An 18,382-nucleotide genomic window follows, 5' to 3' on the forward strand; every position below is an offset into this window, starting at 1 on the left:
TTCCCTCCTGTATACTACAATAGGTAAATACTTGTAAGCTGTAATAGAAAGCTTTGCTTCAAATTAAGGTAAAACTTGTCATTGATACACTGACTTGGGCATATACTGAAGTCAAATATGAGACTGATGAAAGGTCAGTGATGTTTAACTTGAAAGATTTGGGATGTGTTTTATGATAACTGCATGTAGTCATAATTTGAATAAGGCAACAAATTTCATGTAATGGATTATGAGAGTTTTCTTAATATTTATCTTTTTATCTTACCTAGGGTACATCATCCTTGCTGGCCTGATTAGTTTTGCCATTGTTTACCGCTATGGTCCCCTGAATGACAGAAGATCCATCAATTTAGTCAAGTGGAGCATGCAGTCAGTTGCACTTGTGGCTATCTTTCTCAGTAGTCACTACCGTGAAGCTACCCTTGGTATCAATATTGTCATTTTTACATACCACAACATTCCTAGCAAAGTCAAAGCCAAGGCAGCAACCATTTGGTAAGAACATAATGAGTTTGTTTGATATTTGATTTAGAGTTTTATCAAATTTTAAGTGAACTGAATGTTTTCCCAGTGATATAAAGTTGTAAGGTTGAGGAAGCATTATTTGTTGCATGTAATATGTGAAGTAAAAAGTATAGTCAATTTTATGAGAACTGGACCCTCAGTTTACATGGGTTTGATTTACAGTTTTGCTCAGGGATAGTACATAAAAATGGGAGAGCAGCTTGGCCATATGCTGTCACTGGAAGAGGCCATCAACAGGCGCGGATCTAGGAACAAAGTTTGGGGGGGGCCCGACGGCAGAATTTTCGGTTGTTTAACCATCATTAGCATTACCGTTTCACCACTAACCGGATTCGTATTTGTTAATAACAGGCGAACTTACCTAAATTAATGGGCATAACCATCTGCTAACAAATCAATGAATTCAAATCCTTAAATTTCCAAAGTCGAATTATCCAAATAAAAAATCGAACAGCCACGAGAGACCAGAAAAACCACAAAACTCAATGAGACGAAATCAGACAAATCAAAAAACAACTACAAAAACGACCGTAACAAAATCGTACAATAAAATCCTCACACGGGGCACCAATGTAGTGAGTTCCAGCGATAAACCTTTCATATATTTAACCAAACAGCAAAACCATTCAATGCGGCAGATACCAACAGAGAGAGAGAGAGTCGAACGCAGCGGTCACTTATATAGGCGGATTAGCGCAGTCAGCGGAAATCAAGATGTTATCGAACCTTCCAGAACTTTCCATAACTTTCATAAATGATACAATGATAATAAAAATGGATTATAACATGGATTAAACATGGATTATAAAAATGAAATAGTGAACTGAAATGAAATCGGGCCAAAGGGCCAAAGCCAAAAGGGGGGGGCCCGGGCCCCCTGGGCCCCCCCCTTATATCCGCGCCTGATATATATATATATATATATATATGTGTATATATATATATATATATATATATATATGCAAAGTAGACCACTTGGAAAAATAAACTAATGAAGCAGAGCGCTTTCGTATATTACATCTTCAGTGCACTGAAGATGTAATATACGAAAGCACTCTGCTTCGTTAGTTTCTTTTTCCAAGTGGTCTACTTTGCATAAGTGAACACACGTACCCTTGTTCTTACTAGCATATATATATATATATATATATCCACACACACATGGGGGTATTGACTCCACATTATCATGCAATAGTGATGCATGGTAGTATGAAACCAACGGTTTAGGGACTTTTTGGGTGCTCCTAAAGACTGGAGCCACACATCATTTTTCAATGTCAGAGTTGAATCTCTACTCATAAAGGAATTATGTTGCTTTTGTGCTATTACTGTCCCTCTTATATAATGTTCCCCTTGAAACTTCTTGTGACTCTTCCTCTTCTTATCTCCTGTTATGGTGGGGGAAATTCTGCCAATATGATTCTCAGGCAAGTCTAAAAGGTAACAAATGGGACAGAGTGATGGGATTAACCTTTTCAGTATGAGTCCAATTATCAGGTGCATCATCAGATGCCTAACGTATAATGCATCACACTACTTACATTATGAAATATGAAGTCACTGCTGTATTACTCATTTTCTTTCACTCTGAATAATAATAAACACAGAAAACATGATCAAACCAGTTCACAGAATTCAGAGGTCAATCAGCTACAACTACAAAATATAATCAAGATGTTAACACCAGTATCCTCATATACTCGCTCACACCTCATGATGCCTACGTAGGCATCATTGGATCAAAAAGTTTAAGGACACTGCTGTCTGTATGTTCATCCTACAAGAAGTCAAGGCATAAGGGGGTTTGGGCCAACTTCAACAAGAACCCTAAAATTTGTGTCATGAAATGTACATGGTTGTGGTATAGATGAGAGTAAAAGGGAAGAGATAAGCAGTATATTTGTGAGAAGGAAGATGGATGTGTTAGCATTAAATGAATGTAAATTGAAGGGGAGGGGTGATTGAAGTTTGGGAGCGTGGTGCGAAGTGTGTCAGGAGTGATGAGGGGGCAAGGGAAGGAAGGAGTGGCTCTGCTGGTAAGTGATGAGATAGGAAACCACATGGTGGAATAGAGGGAAGTGTCTTCAAGGCTAATCTGGGTGAAGGTAAAACTGGGATGGGAGATTTGGATTTCTGTGAGTGTAAATTGGGTGGTATGTGTTCATTTCACCTCTCAATACACATATAGTTTGCTAGTGAGTTAAGAGGTTGGAGTTGAGGGATGTATCCCTGCTGGGCCTGATGTGGTGGGTGGTTTATGAGTTATTGTAATGTAAGTTATATTCCTTATCTGTGTTTGAATAGTAATCATTTCAATTGTAGTACAGTTCATGATAGTTTAGTTTCTCTGGTTTTATATGAGAAAGTTATGCTTTGACTTAGGATGGTGAGGGTAAAGTGAAAATGATTTACTAAACAGTGACCATAACATGCCAAACCCAGGTATAAACTTATCATCTGTATTTTTCTCTTTTTCCATTTCTCCATAGGCGACGTAGATTCCCTCCAAAGGTTCGGCTATTAACTGAGGAGGAATATATCCAACAAGGCACTGAAGAGACACGAAAGGCATTAAAGGATTTGCGCAAATACTGTCACTCTCCAGAATGCAATGCATGGAAGATGATGTCCAAGCTTCAAACTCCACAAAGGTATGACAAAGTTCTAGTTGATAATAGTTTGAAAGCTTTAACACAGATTTAAACTTTGGTGCATGAAATATTTCCATTCATAAACCATTGTCATAATGATGATTTTGTTGTGATTTGAATTAATTTTTCTACTACATATAATTTGATGTAAGGAAGAGAGAATGAGTTTGAATGTGTTTGAGATGAGGTGTCTGAGAAGTATGATAGGGGTTACTAGGCTGGATAGAGTGAGAATGGGGGTGGAAAGATGAAAGAGTATTGGGATGGTTTGGACAAATGGAAAGAATGAGTGAAGAAAGACTAGTAAAAGAGGTGTGAAAGGAGTGAACATTAGGGGTCGACCTAGGATGAGATGGATAGGACTTTGGGAAAGAGGGGAATGTCTGTTGAGGAAGGACAGGAGAGGATAGAAGATAGGGGTGAATAGAGAATGGTTGTATATGGATGATGGTGTGATGCATGAGGTAGAATGGATGGGGGATGGGGGGGGGGTGAGAGAGTATGTGTGAGAAATAATTTGGTGCAGCCCAAATGGATTTCTCCCCGTCTTCTCCTTTTCTGCATGAGGGGACAGGGAGGTTGCCGATTTAATGAAGTGGCCTTGCTGTGGATATGATGTGTCTTGCGACACTGCTTCTGACCCAGGGCAGTGGGCGAGATGCATGGATGACCCGTCATCCAGGAGGTGCTAAGATGAGAGAGAGGGTGGAGGGGAGTGAAGTATGATAGGGATGGAATGGGTGGGAGTGGTTTTTATGCCTTTGTTTTTTGGCTACCTCCCTTATAAGGAGGAAAAAAGCCTTTAGTATATGTATGTGTGATGTATGATGTAAGTGATATTCATTTTGTGTAAAATAATACTCATCTGGTTTGAATTGACTTTGAGAATTAAAAAGTAGTGCATGAAGGATTTATATATATAGAATAATTCTGACTGTTGTCCCCGGATTCGAACATGGGCTTGTGAAATTTCACTGCCATCGCCTTACCAATTGAGCTACTGACCCTACAAAATTTACAAACCTGGAAGTTAATCTACTTCCCAAGGAACTAAGTCGACTGCTAACTGCTGTCAGTACTTATTATTTTACGGTGAACCAGGGCTCTTAGCTAGCGGTTACGACTGGTACGTTTCCTTGATGGACTTATCGCCGTTGTCATACCTGAATGGAATCACCAGTGACGGTGATGTCGATCAAATAATTCCAACTGTCGTCCCCAGATTCAAACCTGGGCTCGTGAAATCTTACTGCCATCACCTTACCGACTAAGCTACTGACCCTATAGAATTCACCAACCTGGAAGTTAATCTACTTCCCAAGGAACTAAGTCGACTGCTAACTGCCAGGTTTGAATCCAGGGACGACAGTTGGAATTATTTGATCAACATCACCGTCACTGGTGATTCCATTCAGGTATGACAACGGCGATAAGTCCATCTGTTTTCAACTTTAATCATAATCAATTCCACATTATTTTTTTCCTTCTGTTATCTTTGTCACATTTAAACCTTTCTTAGTTAAAATCATGACTCCACCCTGTTTCTCCATTATATTTTTTGCCCAATGGTTGTAAAGACCTTGTCCCACAGTATTTAATGGTAGTGGACCTTTTAATTTTGTCTCCATAATTCCCATTATGTCTGGTTTCTCTATTGACAGATAGTCATTTAACTCCTTTAGTCCTGAAATCTTACCAACCATCTGTGTTAGTATATGTTATTTTTAATTTATTCTTTTCTTTTTTGTTTTATGTTTCCTTTTTCTGATGTACCATTTTCTCAGCCTGAGGTCCAGTACTCTCCAAAAAAAACTCATTCTTTTCAGTTTCCGTTCTTCTCTCATTGTTCTTCATTTGCTTCATTTGTAAATGTCTTTTCTTTATCTTTTTCCTCATCACTCATTTCCTTTTTTATCCATACATTTTTGTAAGTTTCACTATTTGCCAGCTTTGCCACTTTTGATAGTACCTCTTCAGCTATCATTTGAGACCTTAGTTTGTTATTTAATGGCCTATAGTGTTTTTCTCTATTGTACCATCCTATGCACTTCATCAATCTCTTTGTTCAATTCCTGTCCCTCCTTGTGAGCCTTTTTCAGAATAGCCCATGCAATTTCTTTCTCTTCTTTTTCTCTTTGGTATTTGTATACATTATCTTTTTCTTTAATACCATAAACTACAATGCACTTTTTTATCCACTATGTGTCTTACCCAGTTTTCCTTTTCTTTAATTACTTTACTGTTTCTTTGGCATTTTCCTCTACCTGCTTTAGTATTTCTTTAAATGTTATTTTCTGATTTTCTTGTTCTTGTTTCCATTGTTTTTTTTATTTCTAGGAGATCTGTCTCCTTAACTGATTCACCAACTTTTTCAGTCACTGCTTGTATTTGTTCTTTGATCTCTTTTTTAATCTTCATTTTTCATTCTTTTGTTATCACTCCTGACCATATTTAATTAATTTTTTAGATCATTAAGCTCTCTGTTCATCTCTTCATTAGCTTTTTGTATCTCTGTGCATTGCTCTATAATGAATTTTTAAATCTATTAGTTCCTCCATGTCATTAATATCCCGATTTCTTAGTACATTGTTTCTCTTTCTATATCTAAACCTTTATCTAATAGTCCTCTTTCTCTTCTAAACCCTGTAAAAGCACTGTTTTCATACAAGATTTTTTTTTTTTTTTTTTTTTTTTTTTTATCACCCCCAGTGGTGACTCAACTCTGCTCATGTCCAATCCTCTCCTCATTGGTTCATTTTTCCTTTTATCTTTTCCTTCCACACAATTTCTCTTTTGTAAACACAACTTAGTCGTTTCCTTGTTCTTAGCGGAAAAATGCTGATTTGGAGCTCGCTGCTAGCCTTCCATTCATGCCAACATCAGCGTCTTGTGAGTTTTTGTAGGTGCATATGGGCCAGGTAGTGAGAAGAGTGTAGAGGTAAGGGAAACTTTTTGGATAGATTTAAATGAGTGCATGGGTTTAGGGAGAAATGTCAATGTAGTGATATTGCGAGACCTTAATGCTAGGGTAGGAAATGAACCAGTAGACAGAGTAGTTGGGAAGTGTGGAATTCCAGGGAAAAAGCGTAGTGGAGAGTTGGTGATGTGTATATAGAGCTGATGATAGCAAATACAGTGTTTAGGAAGAAAGTCAAGCATAAGTACACATGGGAGAGGGTGGTGGATGGAAGGGTGGTAGATAGTGCATTAATGAACTATGTGGTGACCAGGAGAATAGTAGGAAGAGTTTTGGATGTACATGTTCTAAGGGGAGAGAGTGGGGGAATATCAGACCATTTTTTGGTGTAAGATAAGTTGAGAGTGGAGGATAGATGGAGAAATAGGAAAAGGACAGAAGGTAGGGAGGTGCTTAGAATAAATTACTTAAATGAGAAAGAAAAGGAGGAGTACAAGAAGAAACTGAGGGAGGAGAGGGAGGGAGTGAAGGATAGAGTAGAACTAGGAGTGGAGGAGGAATGGGGATGGTTCAAGGAGGGAGTCACAAGGTGTGGAGTGATAGTGTGTGGAACAAGGAGGATGGGAGGAAATAGAAGGAAGGGTAGTGAGTGGTGGAATATGGAAGCAAAGAAGGTTGTAGAAGAAAATAAGCAAGCATTCACAGATTGGTTACAAAATAGGATGAGAGAATCATATGAGAGGTACAAAAAAAGAGAGAAGTAGAGCATAAGATAAAGGAGGCAAAGAGGAGAGCAGATGTGAAATGGGGTAAGAGTATGACAGAAAATGTTGAAAGTAATAAAAAGATGTTTTGGAAAGAAATTAAGAGAGGAAGAGGAGGCAAATCAAGTACAGTGGGGGACAAAAACTTAGGCGCCAGAATAGAAATACATAATAAATTTCCTCAAATAACCTACATTATCAGGTACTTACCAGCTCTCTACCACTTTGTTGGACACCCCTTTCTCTTGATACATTCTTGGAGATATTTAGGGACAGATGCTGCAAGATTTTGAAGCCACACAGGATCTATATTCTTCCAAATATCCTTGATGGCTACCTCAAGCATGGGGATTGATGAAGTGTTGCACTCACGTAACTTTTCTTTCATGAGTGCCCAGAGGTTCTCAATCAGGTGAATTACCTGGCCAATCTTTTATATACTCCACATCACAGAATGCAAACTATTCTTTAATGAGTTTAGCAGTGTGGCATGGTGCACATGGAAAAAATGAATGAAGAAAGATTAGTAAAAGAGGTGTGGAAGGAGTGAACATGAGGGGAGAGTATTGGGATGGTTTGGACACATGGAAAGAACGAATGAAGAAAGATTAGTAAAAGAGGTGTGGAAGGCAGAGGTGGAAGGAGTTAACATGAGGGGGTGACCAAGGATGAGAAGGATGGATGGGGTAAAATGGGCATTGGAAAAGAGGGGAATGTCTGTTGAGGAAGGACAGGAGAAGACAGAAGATAGGGGTGAATGGAGAATGGTTGTGTATGGATGATGCTGTGATGTATGGAAGGATGTGGTTGGGGGGTGAGGGAGTATGTATGAATAATAATTTGACACAGCCCAAAGGCATTTTTTTCCATTGTCTGTTTTTCTGCATGAGGGAATGGAGAGGGGGGTTGCCGATTAAATGAAGCTGCCTTACTGTGGATGTGCTGTGGCTTGCTACACTGCCTCTGACCCAGGGCAGTGGACAAGATGCAGAGATGACCCGTCATCCAGGAAGAGCCAAAATAAGAGGGAGAGAGGGTAAATGGGAGTGGAGTATGTTGGGGATGGAAAGGGTGGGAGTGGATTTTAAGCCTTTGGTATATGTATGTATTAATGATTACATTCTACTGATTTCATTCCCCAGAATGTTCCAGGTGATAAAGTTTAGTTTACTTTTAATGTGCAATGCTGGGTGAGCTTTTGGGTTTGTAAAGTATTAGTGCCACAGGGATGAACATTCAAATATCAGTACTTGCATGTGTGAAGATGTTACTCAGTCCTCAATGTCAATGGGTTATGAACATTTGCAGATGAGCAGCTGAGGTGCCAAGTGAGACAATCAATCAATCAATTGTTGCCTTGAGTTTCACCAAGTGGAAAACCCACAGCCCCACAGTGGCTGGCAATGGTCCTTTGAATATCCCATAGATCGCTCTGGGAAGAAACTTGGGACTGTTGTCTGTATTGCATCACTGTGGGGCTGTTTCTACCTCACAGGCTCAAAGTGGTAGGGAGAGGAGAGTAGTTGTCAGATGTCAGCTCTCTATATGTGAAAAATGTTAAGAAATACAGATCAGTTTGATAAATAGAGATCTTGTGCTCAGTCCAGAGACCAAATGCTAGCCCCTTAGGCCACCTTCTGATGGAGATAAGGAAGTTTATGGGTTTTGAAAATGGGTAGCATTCCTGTCCATCTTACAGGACTACCACATACAAGTACCCATGATTGGTCCCTGCCAAGTGAGTAATTGTATATGCTTCCTCAGGTATGTTGAGTTTGTGGCAAAACATCCTTACAAGAATAGGAGACGAACTAGACAAACCGAACAGAAGGAAAGGTAGGCCTCCCATGGCTTTGATTATTGATGAAGCTATATTTCAAAATATTTGTATGAATTATTTGTTGACTTTTATTAGAAATGAAAGGAAGGTCAGCCTTCAGTACACTTGTAATCAAAATCTACAGTGATATTGTGTGATATAAATTTCTGTCAGTGATTCAGACATGTTGGGCTGTTGTTTGACTTCATCACTTAGATTTTTACACAAAGTAATTCAAATTTTGACACAAGCTTCATCAGTATTTGTTTTTCCTTCTTATATTCTTTTTTCTTTCTTTTTAATTCATTTATTGCCTCAATTTTCTTGAAATGTCTGGGCTTGTTCCAGAGACCAGGTATCAGCCCATCAGGGCTACACCTCCAGGTAAAGGTATAGGATTGAGGTGATTTCTTCCCTCGATATACCTGGGTTTATGTTGGAACTCTTGGTTGTCCTGTAGGCCCCTGTTTCCTCTTTGAAGTCAGTGTTATCATGAAAAGGCCCATCTTATTGATGCCAGTTATACATACATATACCAATGACTTTTTCCCCCTTACAAAGGAGGTAGCCAAAGTCAAAAGCATTAATCCACTACCACCCATTTCATCCCCACACACTCCACTCCCATTCACCACCCCTTCCTACCTCTTTTCTTGGTTCCTCCCTGCATCTTGCCCACTGCCTTGGATCAGAAGCAGTGCAGCAAGATACGACACATCCACAGCAAGGCCACTTCATTTAATTGGCAATCCCCCTCTCTGTCCCCTCACACAGAAAAAGAGAAGAAGGGGAGAAATCCCTTCGGGCTGCGTTAAAATATTGTTCACACATACTCTTTCACCACCCCATCCTCCATCAATTCCCATGCATCACAGCATCATCCATACACAACCATTCTCCACTTACCTCTATCTTCTGTCTTCCCCTTCCTTCCTCAACAGACATTCACCTCTTTCCCAATGCCCCTTTTACCCCATCCATTCATCTCATCCTTGGTCGCCCCCTCATGTTCACTCCATCAACCTCTGCCTTCTGCACCTCTTTTACTAATCTTTCTTTACTGCAATAAACATAAGACATTCAACAAAATCCCCTACACATACCATGAAAAGATAATTGAAACAGACATCCACTACAACAACAACAACAAGTGGGTAACAGAGGTCTTAGTGGAAAGTGAATGCAGGATATCCCAAAAACAACCAACTACCTGGAATAAAAGAGAGTGTACAATTGAGTCCCTCAAGGAGAAATACTCTCACCTGCACTATTCAACCTCTTCACAAATAATCTCCCCACACTAAGTCCAGTGCATAACATCAAACCACTCACCTGTGCTGATGACCTAACAATAATATCCCAGCACAGCAACTACAGATTAGTTGCTAAGAACACCCAAATATACATAGACAAATTAAAACTTTAGTGAAGACAAAATAGAGTGGTAGTCTCCCCTTAGAAATCATCAGAGATTATTCATCCCAGAGAGCCAAGAATCAAAGAAACATCCAATGGTAAAATTGATTAATCCATTCCTATCTTTGTACAAGAACCCAAAAATCATTGGCCTCACAGTTGATATTCACATGGCCTCCAGCCCACACTTCAAAGTAAAAAAAAAAAAAAAAAAAAAAAAAATACTAACATCAGTAGAAAACACAGAAATTGGACAGCAGAAGGAAACTAAACAGAGTTTACAAATAGTTCTTAAGCACCTTACTTGACTACACCTCCCTGTTATGGTTTCCAACAATCAAGTAAACATAGACAACAAATTACTCTAAACAAAGCATTAACCCCTTCAATACCAGTCAAATTCTTGTGCACAGAATCAGATGCCTGAGGTAGGATGATTGATGCATCACAATACTCGCATTATAAAATATAAAGTCACTGCTCTATTACTCAATCTCTTTCACTGAGTAATAATAAACACAGAAAATGTGATCAAGCCAGTTCACAGAATTTGAGGGTAACTCAGCTACAACTACAAAATAGATATAATTGTAATCAAGACACTGACACCAGCATCTTCATATCCCCACTCACTCCTCATGACACCTACATAGGCATCATCATATAGAAGAGGTTAAGCACCTTACTTGACTACACCTGCCTGTTGTGGTTTCCAACAGTCAAGAAAAACATAGACACCATACAAATTATGCTAAACAAAACATTAAGAATAATAACAGAATACACCAGAATGATCACAGTAGAACATCTACACACTAAAACCAAAATCTTCTCATAGAACAGCATTTGAAAATTATAGGCACAGTTCTGTGAAAAAGCCCTTGGCCGTACACATTCATCCCACTACAATACAAACTCAACCAACTGACAAAAAAAATAACTATATATATATTAAGGGCTTCTTCCCCCATATAAGGGTGGTAGCCCTTGGTATATTAATAGATTTACTTATTTTTGCCTACCCTGTGGTGGGGGAGAGAATACTGCCACTAAGTATTCCCACTTGATTCGTAAGAGGCGAGAAAAACAGGACAGAGATTAGGACTAACCATCCTCCTCTCTGTAGCCCCACAGGGGACATTCCAAAAAAAAGTAAAGGCATAAGAGGGTCTAGGAGTTTTCCAACCAGTACCGTAAGGTTTGGGTCTTTTAATGTGCATGGATATAGTACAGATGAGAGTAAAAGGGAAGAGATAGGCAGTATGTTGTGAGAAGAAAGATGGATGTGTTGGCTGTGAGTGAAACTAAGTTTAGAGGGAGGGGCGAGTGTGAGTTTGGGAGTGTAGTAGGGAGGTTCTTAGGAGTGAAGAGAGGGCAAGGGAGAGAAGGGGTGGCTATACAAGTAAGTGAAGTGATAGGTAAGTGTGTAGTGGAATGGAAGGAGGTTTCTTCAAGGGTAATGTGGATAAAGGTGAAACTAGGAAAGGAGATGTGGGTTTTGTAAGTGCATATGGGCCTCATAGTGAGAAGAGTGTAGAAGAAAGGTAGGCTTTTTGGATAGATTTAAATGAGCTCATATAGGGATTAGGGAGAAATGTCAATGTAGTAGTATTGGGAGACCTTAATGCTAGGGTAGGAAATGAACCAATAGACAGAGTGGTTGGGAAATGTGGAGTTCCAGGAAAGAATCATAGTGGAGAGTTGATGGTGGAGATGTGTCTAGAGTGGTGATGATAGCAAATACAGTGTTTCAGAAGAAAGTCAAGCATAAGTACACATGGGAGAGGGTGGTAGATAGAGTGTTAATGGACTATGTAGTGGTAGATAGAAGTATAGAAGAAAGAGTTAAGGATGTACATGTTCTAAGGGGAGAGAGTGGGGGAATATCAGATCATTTTTTGGAGGAAGGTAAGTTGAGAGTAGAGGATAGATGGAGAAAGAGGAAAAAGACTAAAGGTACGGAGGTGCTTGTAGTGAACTGCTTAAATGGGAAAGAAAAGGAGGATTACAAGAAGAAGCTGAGAGAAGAGTGGGAGGTAGTGAAGGATAGATTAGTACTAGGAATGGGGATGGTTCAAGTAGGGAGTCACAAGGTGTGCAAAGATGGTGTGTGGAACAAGGAGGACAGGAGGAAATAGAAGGAAGGGTAGTGAGTGGTGGGATGAGGAAGCAAAGAAGGTTGTAGAAGAGAAGAAGCGAGCTTTCACAGATTGGCTACAAAATAGGGTGAGGGAATCATATGAGAGGTACAAAGAAGAGAGAAGTAAAGCATAAAATAAAGGAGGCAAAGAGGAGAGCAGACGTGAAATAGGGTAAGAGTATGACAGAAAATTTGAAAGTAATAAAAAGATGTTTTAGAAAGAAATTAAGAGAGGAAGAGAAGGCAAATCAAGTAGAGAAGAAAAGGTAAAAGGTACAGATGGAGAGATTGTTGTATCTTAGTTTTTCCATGAGTGCTAATCAGTTTCTTTGTAAATATCCATACATTAGTAAGGGTAAAGTAAACACATGCTTCCAACAACACCGTCTATATTATACTATGTTTACATCCTGGCACTCCAAGCGCATGCAAAAACATCATCAAAACAAAAGCAAAAGGTGCATATTGCCATTAACCTAAACATTGTTTTAACCTGAATGCACTACATGTTCATCCTCTCTTATTTTTTGGTTTACACCAAATAAAAAACATTGCATTGATTCAATGAATAGGTTTCACTGACCTATTTGACTTTTTCAATACTGGCTCAGTAGGAACATAAGGTTCATTAATAGGTTTGTCAATATTATTATTAGGAAGCACTTCAGTGGCACCTGCAGGTTGTGAAATGGTATCACTGTTAACACAGTCATTTACAGTTTCACCGTTTCCAACATTACTGCTAGTATTTGGTTTAATAAATGAATTTTCAATTTGACAATTAAACAGAGAAGATGCAGAAACTGGTGATTTTTCATTTTCAATAGTATATCTAGCTTTCAATTGATCACAATGTCTACGCCAAATTAAATTTCCACTTTCGGTGAACACTTTTACAACATATTTTCTGGCACCTGTAACCTCTAGGTTCACCTCTAGAATATTTTTTTGCAAAAACTGCTTGCCCAACTTCAAATCTGCTTTCTACACAAGAGCATTTTTCTTATCAACTAGCATGTTCTTTTCCTCCTTTGTTTTAGTTGTTTTACATATGTCCAGAGGGGAGATAAATTTTCTGTGAAACATCATTTCTGCAGGGCTTTCTTTTGTACCTGAATGAATGGTTCACCTGCTGTTATACAGAAAGCTACTTACTCTTGTGTTAATTGATCCATTTTGATATTTTAGCATTCCCTGTTTAAAACTTTTAATCCATTGGATGCAGGGTGAAATGGAGCTGGATTGATCAGTTTTATTTCATTCCTCTCATAAAACTTTGATATCAGCAGAAACAAAATAAGCAGGATTATAAGAAACAGTGACATCAGGAATACCAAAATTAGCAAAGCTTTTCCTTAACAATTCCATAGTATTAGCACTTGTCATGCTTGAAGTATATTGAACATCAATAAACTTAGTATAAGTATATACTAAGATTTAAAAAAAATACTTATTTTTTATTGGTCCACAATAATCAATGTGAATCCTACTCCAAGGCTTACTAGCAAAATTTCACATTACATTCATTACAACTTTTTGTAAAATCTTCAATATCATCAGAAAGCCTGGGCCATCAAATGTTTTCTCTAGCTTCAGCTTTCATTGCCACAATTCCATTATAACTGGAATGCAGTAGCTCTAACACTTTAGCTCTTAAGGCAGATGGAACAATAACTATTTTTAAACAGAACAACACCATTATGAATGGATAAATAATTATTAACATGAGAATATTCTCTACAAACATCTGAATTGTTAGTCCATCCAAATTTTACAAGAGAAATTAATTTACTCAGTACAGGATCTTTTGTCATTTTCTGCACAGTTTCAAAAGAAAAGTTAAAAGCATTGAAATTTTCTATAAGTTTCACATATTCTGCTGGTGTACCTGAATTGATACAATCATCAATAGGTAACCTACTCAAAGCATCAGCAACTACATTGTTTTTACCACTTTTATGAACAAGATCATAGCTATATTGTGACAACAAAACAGACCACCTGATTAATCTTGCATTTGAATTTATTGGAACTGCTTTGTTTTTTCCAAACAATCCAAGCAGTGGTTTATGATCAGTTCTCAACTCAAAATTCCTACCTAATAGATAGTATTTAAACTTTGTGACACCAAACACTAGTGCTAGCCCTTCCCAGTCAGTCTGTGAGTAATTTTTCTCAGCAGAAGTAAGCTTTTTACTAGCAAATACAATAGGTTTTTCAACATTATTTTCAACCTGTATCAATAATTAACCTATACCTTCTGGAGAAGCACCACATTCTAGAATCAATTTTGACTTTCCAGTAAAACATGATAAAACATTAGATTTACATAAAGTTTCATTTATGACATTATAAGCTACTTGGCACTGTTTTGACCACACAAGCTTGACATTGTTTTTTAAATCATAAAGTGGTGACAAAATTTCAGAAAACTTATGGATAAATCTACTATAGTGGGTGACTAATTAAATAAATGACTGTAGCTCATGCAAGTTTTTTGGTACAGGAGCATCCAGGATAGCTTTAACTTTATTTGGTGATGGAGATAAGCCTCCAGAAATCACAGACAAGGAAATCAATTACAGTCATATTAAACTCGCATATTTCCAGATTCAACTTGTCATTAGCTTCAGCCAATTTATTCAGAACAAGCTTAACTTTATTACTTTGGTTTTCTCTTGACTTAGCACATATAATTTACTTTGGTCTTCTCTTAACTTGGCACATATAAGGGTGTCATCTAAATAAATAATTAAACCATCAATACCACTTAATAATTGCGATATGTACCTTTGAAAAATTTCTGGCACTGATGCCAGTCCAAAAGGCAATCTTTTGTATTTAAACAATCACTTTTCAGTTGAGATAACAAGGTATTTCTGGTCTTCTTCAAAAACCTTTATTTGCAAATATGCATTACACAAATCGAGCTTACAGAATACCTTATTATCTCCAACCCTAGCCAACATTTCATCAAGCTTAGGTAATGGGTATTTCTCAATATTAATTTGACTATTTAAATGATTAATATCAGCACAAATTCATATTTTTCCTGAATCTTTCAAAACTGGTACAGTGGGTGAACCCCAATCACTATAAGCTACTGGTTCTATGACTTCATTGTCTGCAAGCTCTTGTACAGCAATATCAACTAACTCATTGTGCACTAATGGCACTTGCCTTTCTTTGATGAATCTAGGAGTAGCATCTTTTTTCATATATATTTTTGCTTCAACTCCTTTAATAGGTAAATCATCATTTATTTTATAACTATCCACAAGTTGTTTAGGTTTATCAGAAACCTTCATCTCATTTACTGAGTTCACTTTCAAAGCTTCATCTAAACATGTGATCTTTATGCCTATTTTGTTCATTAGATCTCTACCACATAAATCATTAGTGTGAATCAGAAACAAAAAATCTGTGCTGTGTACTATAGTTATTAATTCTCACTACAAGGTCAACTTGACCTTTTACCTATATTTGATGATCTCCATAAACAGTCAGTTCTTTGGAAGATGGAGTCATTTTAACATTTAATACTTTTATCCAATTTTCACCTAACAGTGAACCAGAATCTATCTCTAAAAGTATAGATTTATCATTTAACACAAACTTGTACATTTCTGGTTTAACAGATTTTATACAATTACAAGAAACTTTCAGCATACTTTTATCAACAACATTATAAGCACTACACTGGTGTTCTTCATGCACTGGTTCAGGTTCAGAAACTGATTTTACATTTCTATTCTTAAAACTTTTAGAGCTGTTTTGCTTGTATGCATCATTTTGCTTAAATCTACAATTTTTTTCTAAATGACCCTGGCGACCACAAAAGTGACATTCCAACTCTTTAAACCTACAAGCAGAACTTGGATGCAGGAAACCACAATGCTTACATTTTGATGTAGTCTTGCTATGCACTTTGTGCACAGTTGTACCTGATGAACTGGAATTAGCCATCTCTCCTTCCCCCATGTGAGCTTTTACAAGTGACAGAATGCATTCTAGGAGTGTTGAAGATGTCAATGCTTCTAGTTTCAGGTCTTCGGCAAGTAGATATTTGAAGTATGGTTCACTATCAATCACCATAAACAGTTGGTCTCACAGCCTGGCATCAAACGTGGTGCCAAAGTTGCAATCCTTACCCAGTCTCTTCAGGTCTGCATAGAGCTCTTTCACAGTTTCTTTTTCAATTTTATGCCATTGTTGAAAAGAACACAAGCTTTGGTGATATGATGGCTTTGTAATGAAGTGGTTTTTCATTAATTCAATCAGCTCATCATATGTCTTCGTAGTTGGCATGTCTGGTGCAGTCAAGTTTGCTAAAATTCCAAACATTTTTGCGCCTATGCACACAAACAGCTGATTTTTCTTCTTGCCAGCATCAGTTATATCCTGTGTGGCTACATGGGCTTCAAATAAAGCCACGTAGATATTAAAAGAGATTTCTCCAGGGTTAAACGGTCCAATCTTGACTGAAAATACCATCGTTAACACCGGTCTAGCTTCTTGGCTAGAAAACTCTCAGATAACTTTAGGTAATCGTAAACCTTTCTCCTCTCTAATAGGAGAAAAACAAACAACCAAACAAACAAACCAGTGATGTCCGGTGTTGTGTAACAGGAAGCAATATAAGCAAAGGCACCTACACTCAGTGTGGTCACCTTTAGCATAGCCCAAAACCCAGGCTTCATGATGCATGAAATTGAAGGAAGCTGTGGTACCCACACTAGGTGTTTTCTGGTCTAAACCACCAGAAAAAACACTGATCCTCGTTGCCATTGTTGTATCTTAGTTTTTTGTGTGTGCCAATCAGTTTCTTTGTAAATATCCATACATTAGTAAAGGTAAACTAAATGCATGCTTCCGACAACACCGTCTATATTATACTGTCTATGTTTACATCATGACGCTCCAAGCACGTGCGAAAACATCAACAAAACAAAAGCAAAAGGCGCATATTGCCATTAACCTAAACATTGTTTTAATCTGAATACACTACAGAGATGATAATGGAAGAGAAGACAGTAAAAGGAAGATGGGCAGAGTATTTTAAGGAGTGGCTAAATGTGAAGAAGGATAGGGAGGGAAAGGTAGTTGCAGTGGGAAGTGCTAAAAAAATGACCGTGATGAGTGAGAAAATGGAGGAGAAATAAAGCAAGATGAAGTGAAGGCAGTTGTTAAGATGATGAGAGCAGGTAAAGCACCTAGTCTGGATGGATATCATGCAGAATGTCTGAAAAAAGTTGGTACAGTTATGGTGGACTGGCTGGTGAGGTTATTAAATGTTTGTTTAAGAGAGGGTAGAGTGCTGGAGGACTGGAGGAGTGCCTGTAAAGTTCCACTTTACAAGGAAAAGGGGGACAAGTATGAGTATAGTAGTTTCAGAGGGATTAGCTTGTTAAGTGTAGTTGGGAAGGCTTATGGGACAGTGTTGATTGAGAGTATTAGGAGAGGAAGAGAGGGAGTATTGGTGAGGAACAGGTAGAGGTTGTGTAGATCAGATTTTTGTGGTAAGACAGATATGTGAGAAAGCTATAGGAAAAGGTAAGGATGTTTTTTGGGCTTTTATGGATCTGGAAAAGGCTTATGACAGGGTAGACAGGAAGGCACTGTGGGAGGTACTGCAGATATATGGAATAGGAGGAAAGCTTTTAGAAGCTATCAAGTCACCACGAGCATAGCTCCCTTCCTGTATAATACAACTAGGTAAATTAACAGAACTTGGGCATTTCCTTGTTATTGTCAAAAAAGTGCTGATTTGGAGCTTGTTTACTAGCCTTCCATTCACACCAATGTCAGCATCTAAAGTGTGTGTGCACATGCCTTGGCTGGCTGCCTCCCTTATAAATGGGAAGAAGCCTCTTACTCTTGATATATAGGTAGATAGTTTCCTATGTGAGTTTGTGGACCTGTTTTGGATACCAGGTATTAACCTCTTCACTCCGGGGCACATCGCACATCTGGTAGCATTAGCTGCCCGACGTGCGATGTTGCGTCATAATAATCGCATTATGAAAAATAAAGTCAGTGCTCAATCGTTTGTTCTCTTTCACCCATGTATTTTGATAACCATAGAAAATATGATGAAGCCAGTTTAGAGAGAATGGAGGTTACGTAGGTATGACTACAATAAATATAATC

The 18,382-nt window shown here is 38.1% G+C and overlaps 1 protein-coding gene across 5 annotated transcripts in view; it reads left to right on the forward strand.

The window, feature by feature from the left end:
* The window catches only part of LOC143037443 (nuclear envelope integral membrane protein-like), a 190,199-nt gene that overhangs the window by 161,968 nt on the left and 9,849 nt on the right, over positions 1-18,382 (forward strand). For 3 of the 5 annotated variants that reach the window (XM_076205673.1, XM_076205674.1, XM_076205676.1), the window contains exons 7-9: positions 270-495; positions 3,015-3,176; positions 8,622-8,693. In XM_076205673.1, the coding sequence (XP_076061788.1) occupies positions 270-495; positions 3,015-3,176; positions 8,622-8,693 (460 nt within the window). The remainder of the gene's footprint in view (positions 1-269; positions 496-3,014; positions 3,177-8,621; positions 8,694-18,382) is intronic. The other 2 variants (XM_076205677.1, XM_076205678.1) reach the window with 1 other exon arrangement.

The sequence above is a fragment of the Oratosquilla oratoria genome, chromosome 22 (genome assembly GCF_046742065.1).
Source record: "Oratosquilla oratoria isolate Oo_2021 chromosome 22, ASM4674206v1, whole genome shotgun sequence".
Classification (NCBI taxonomy): Eukaryota; Metazoa; Arthropoda; class Malacostraca; order Stomatopoda; family Squillidae; genus Oratosquilla; species Oratosquilla oratoria.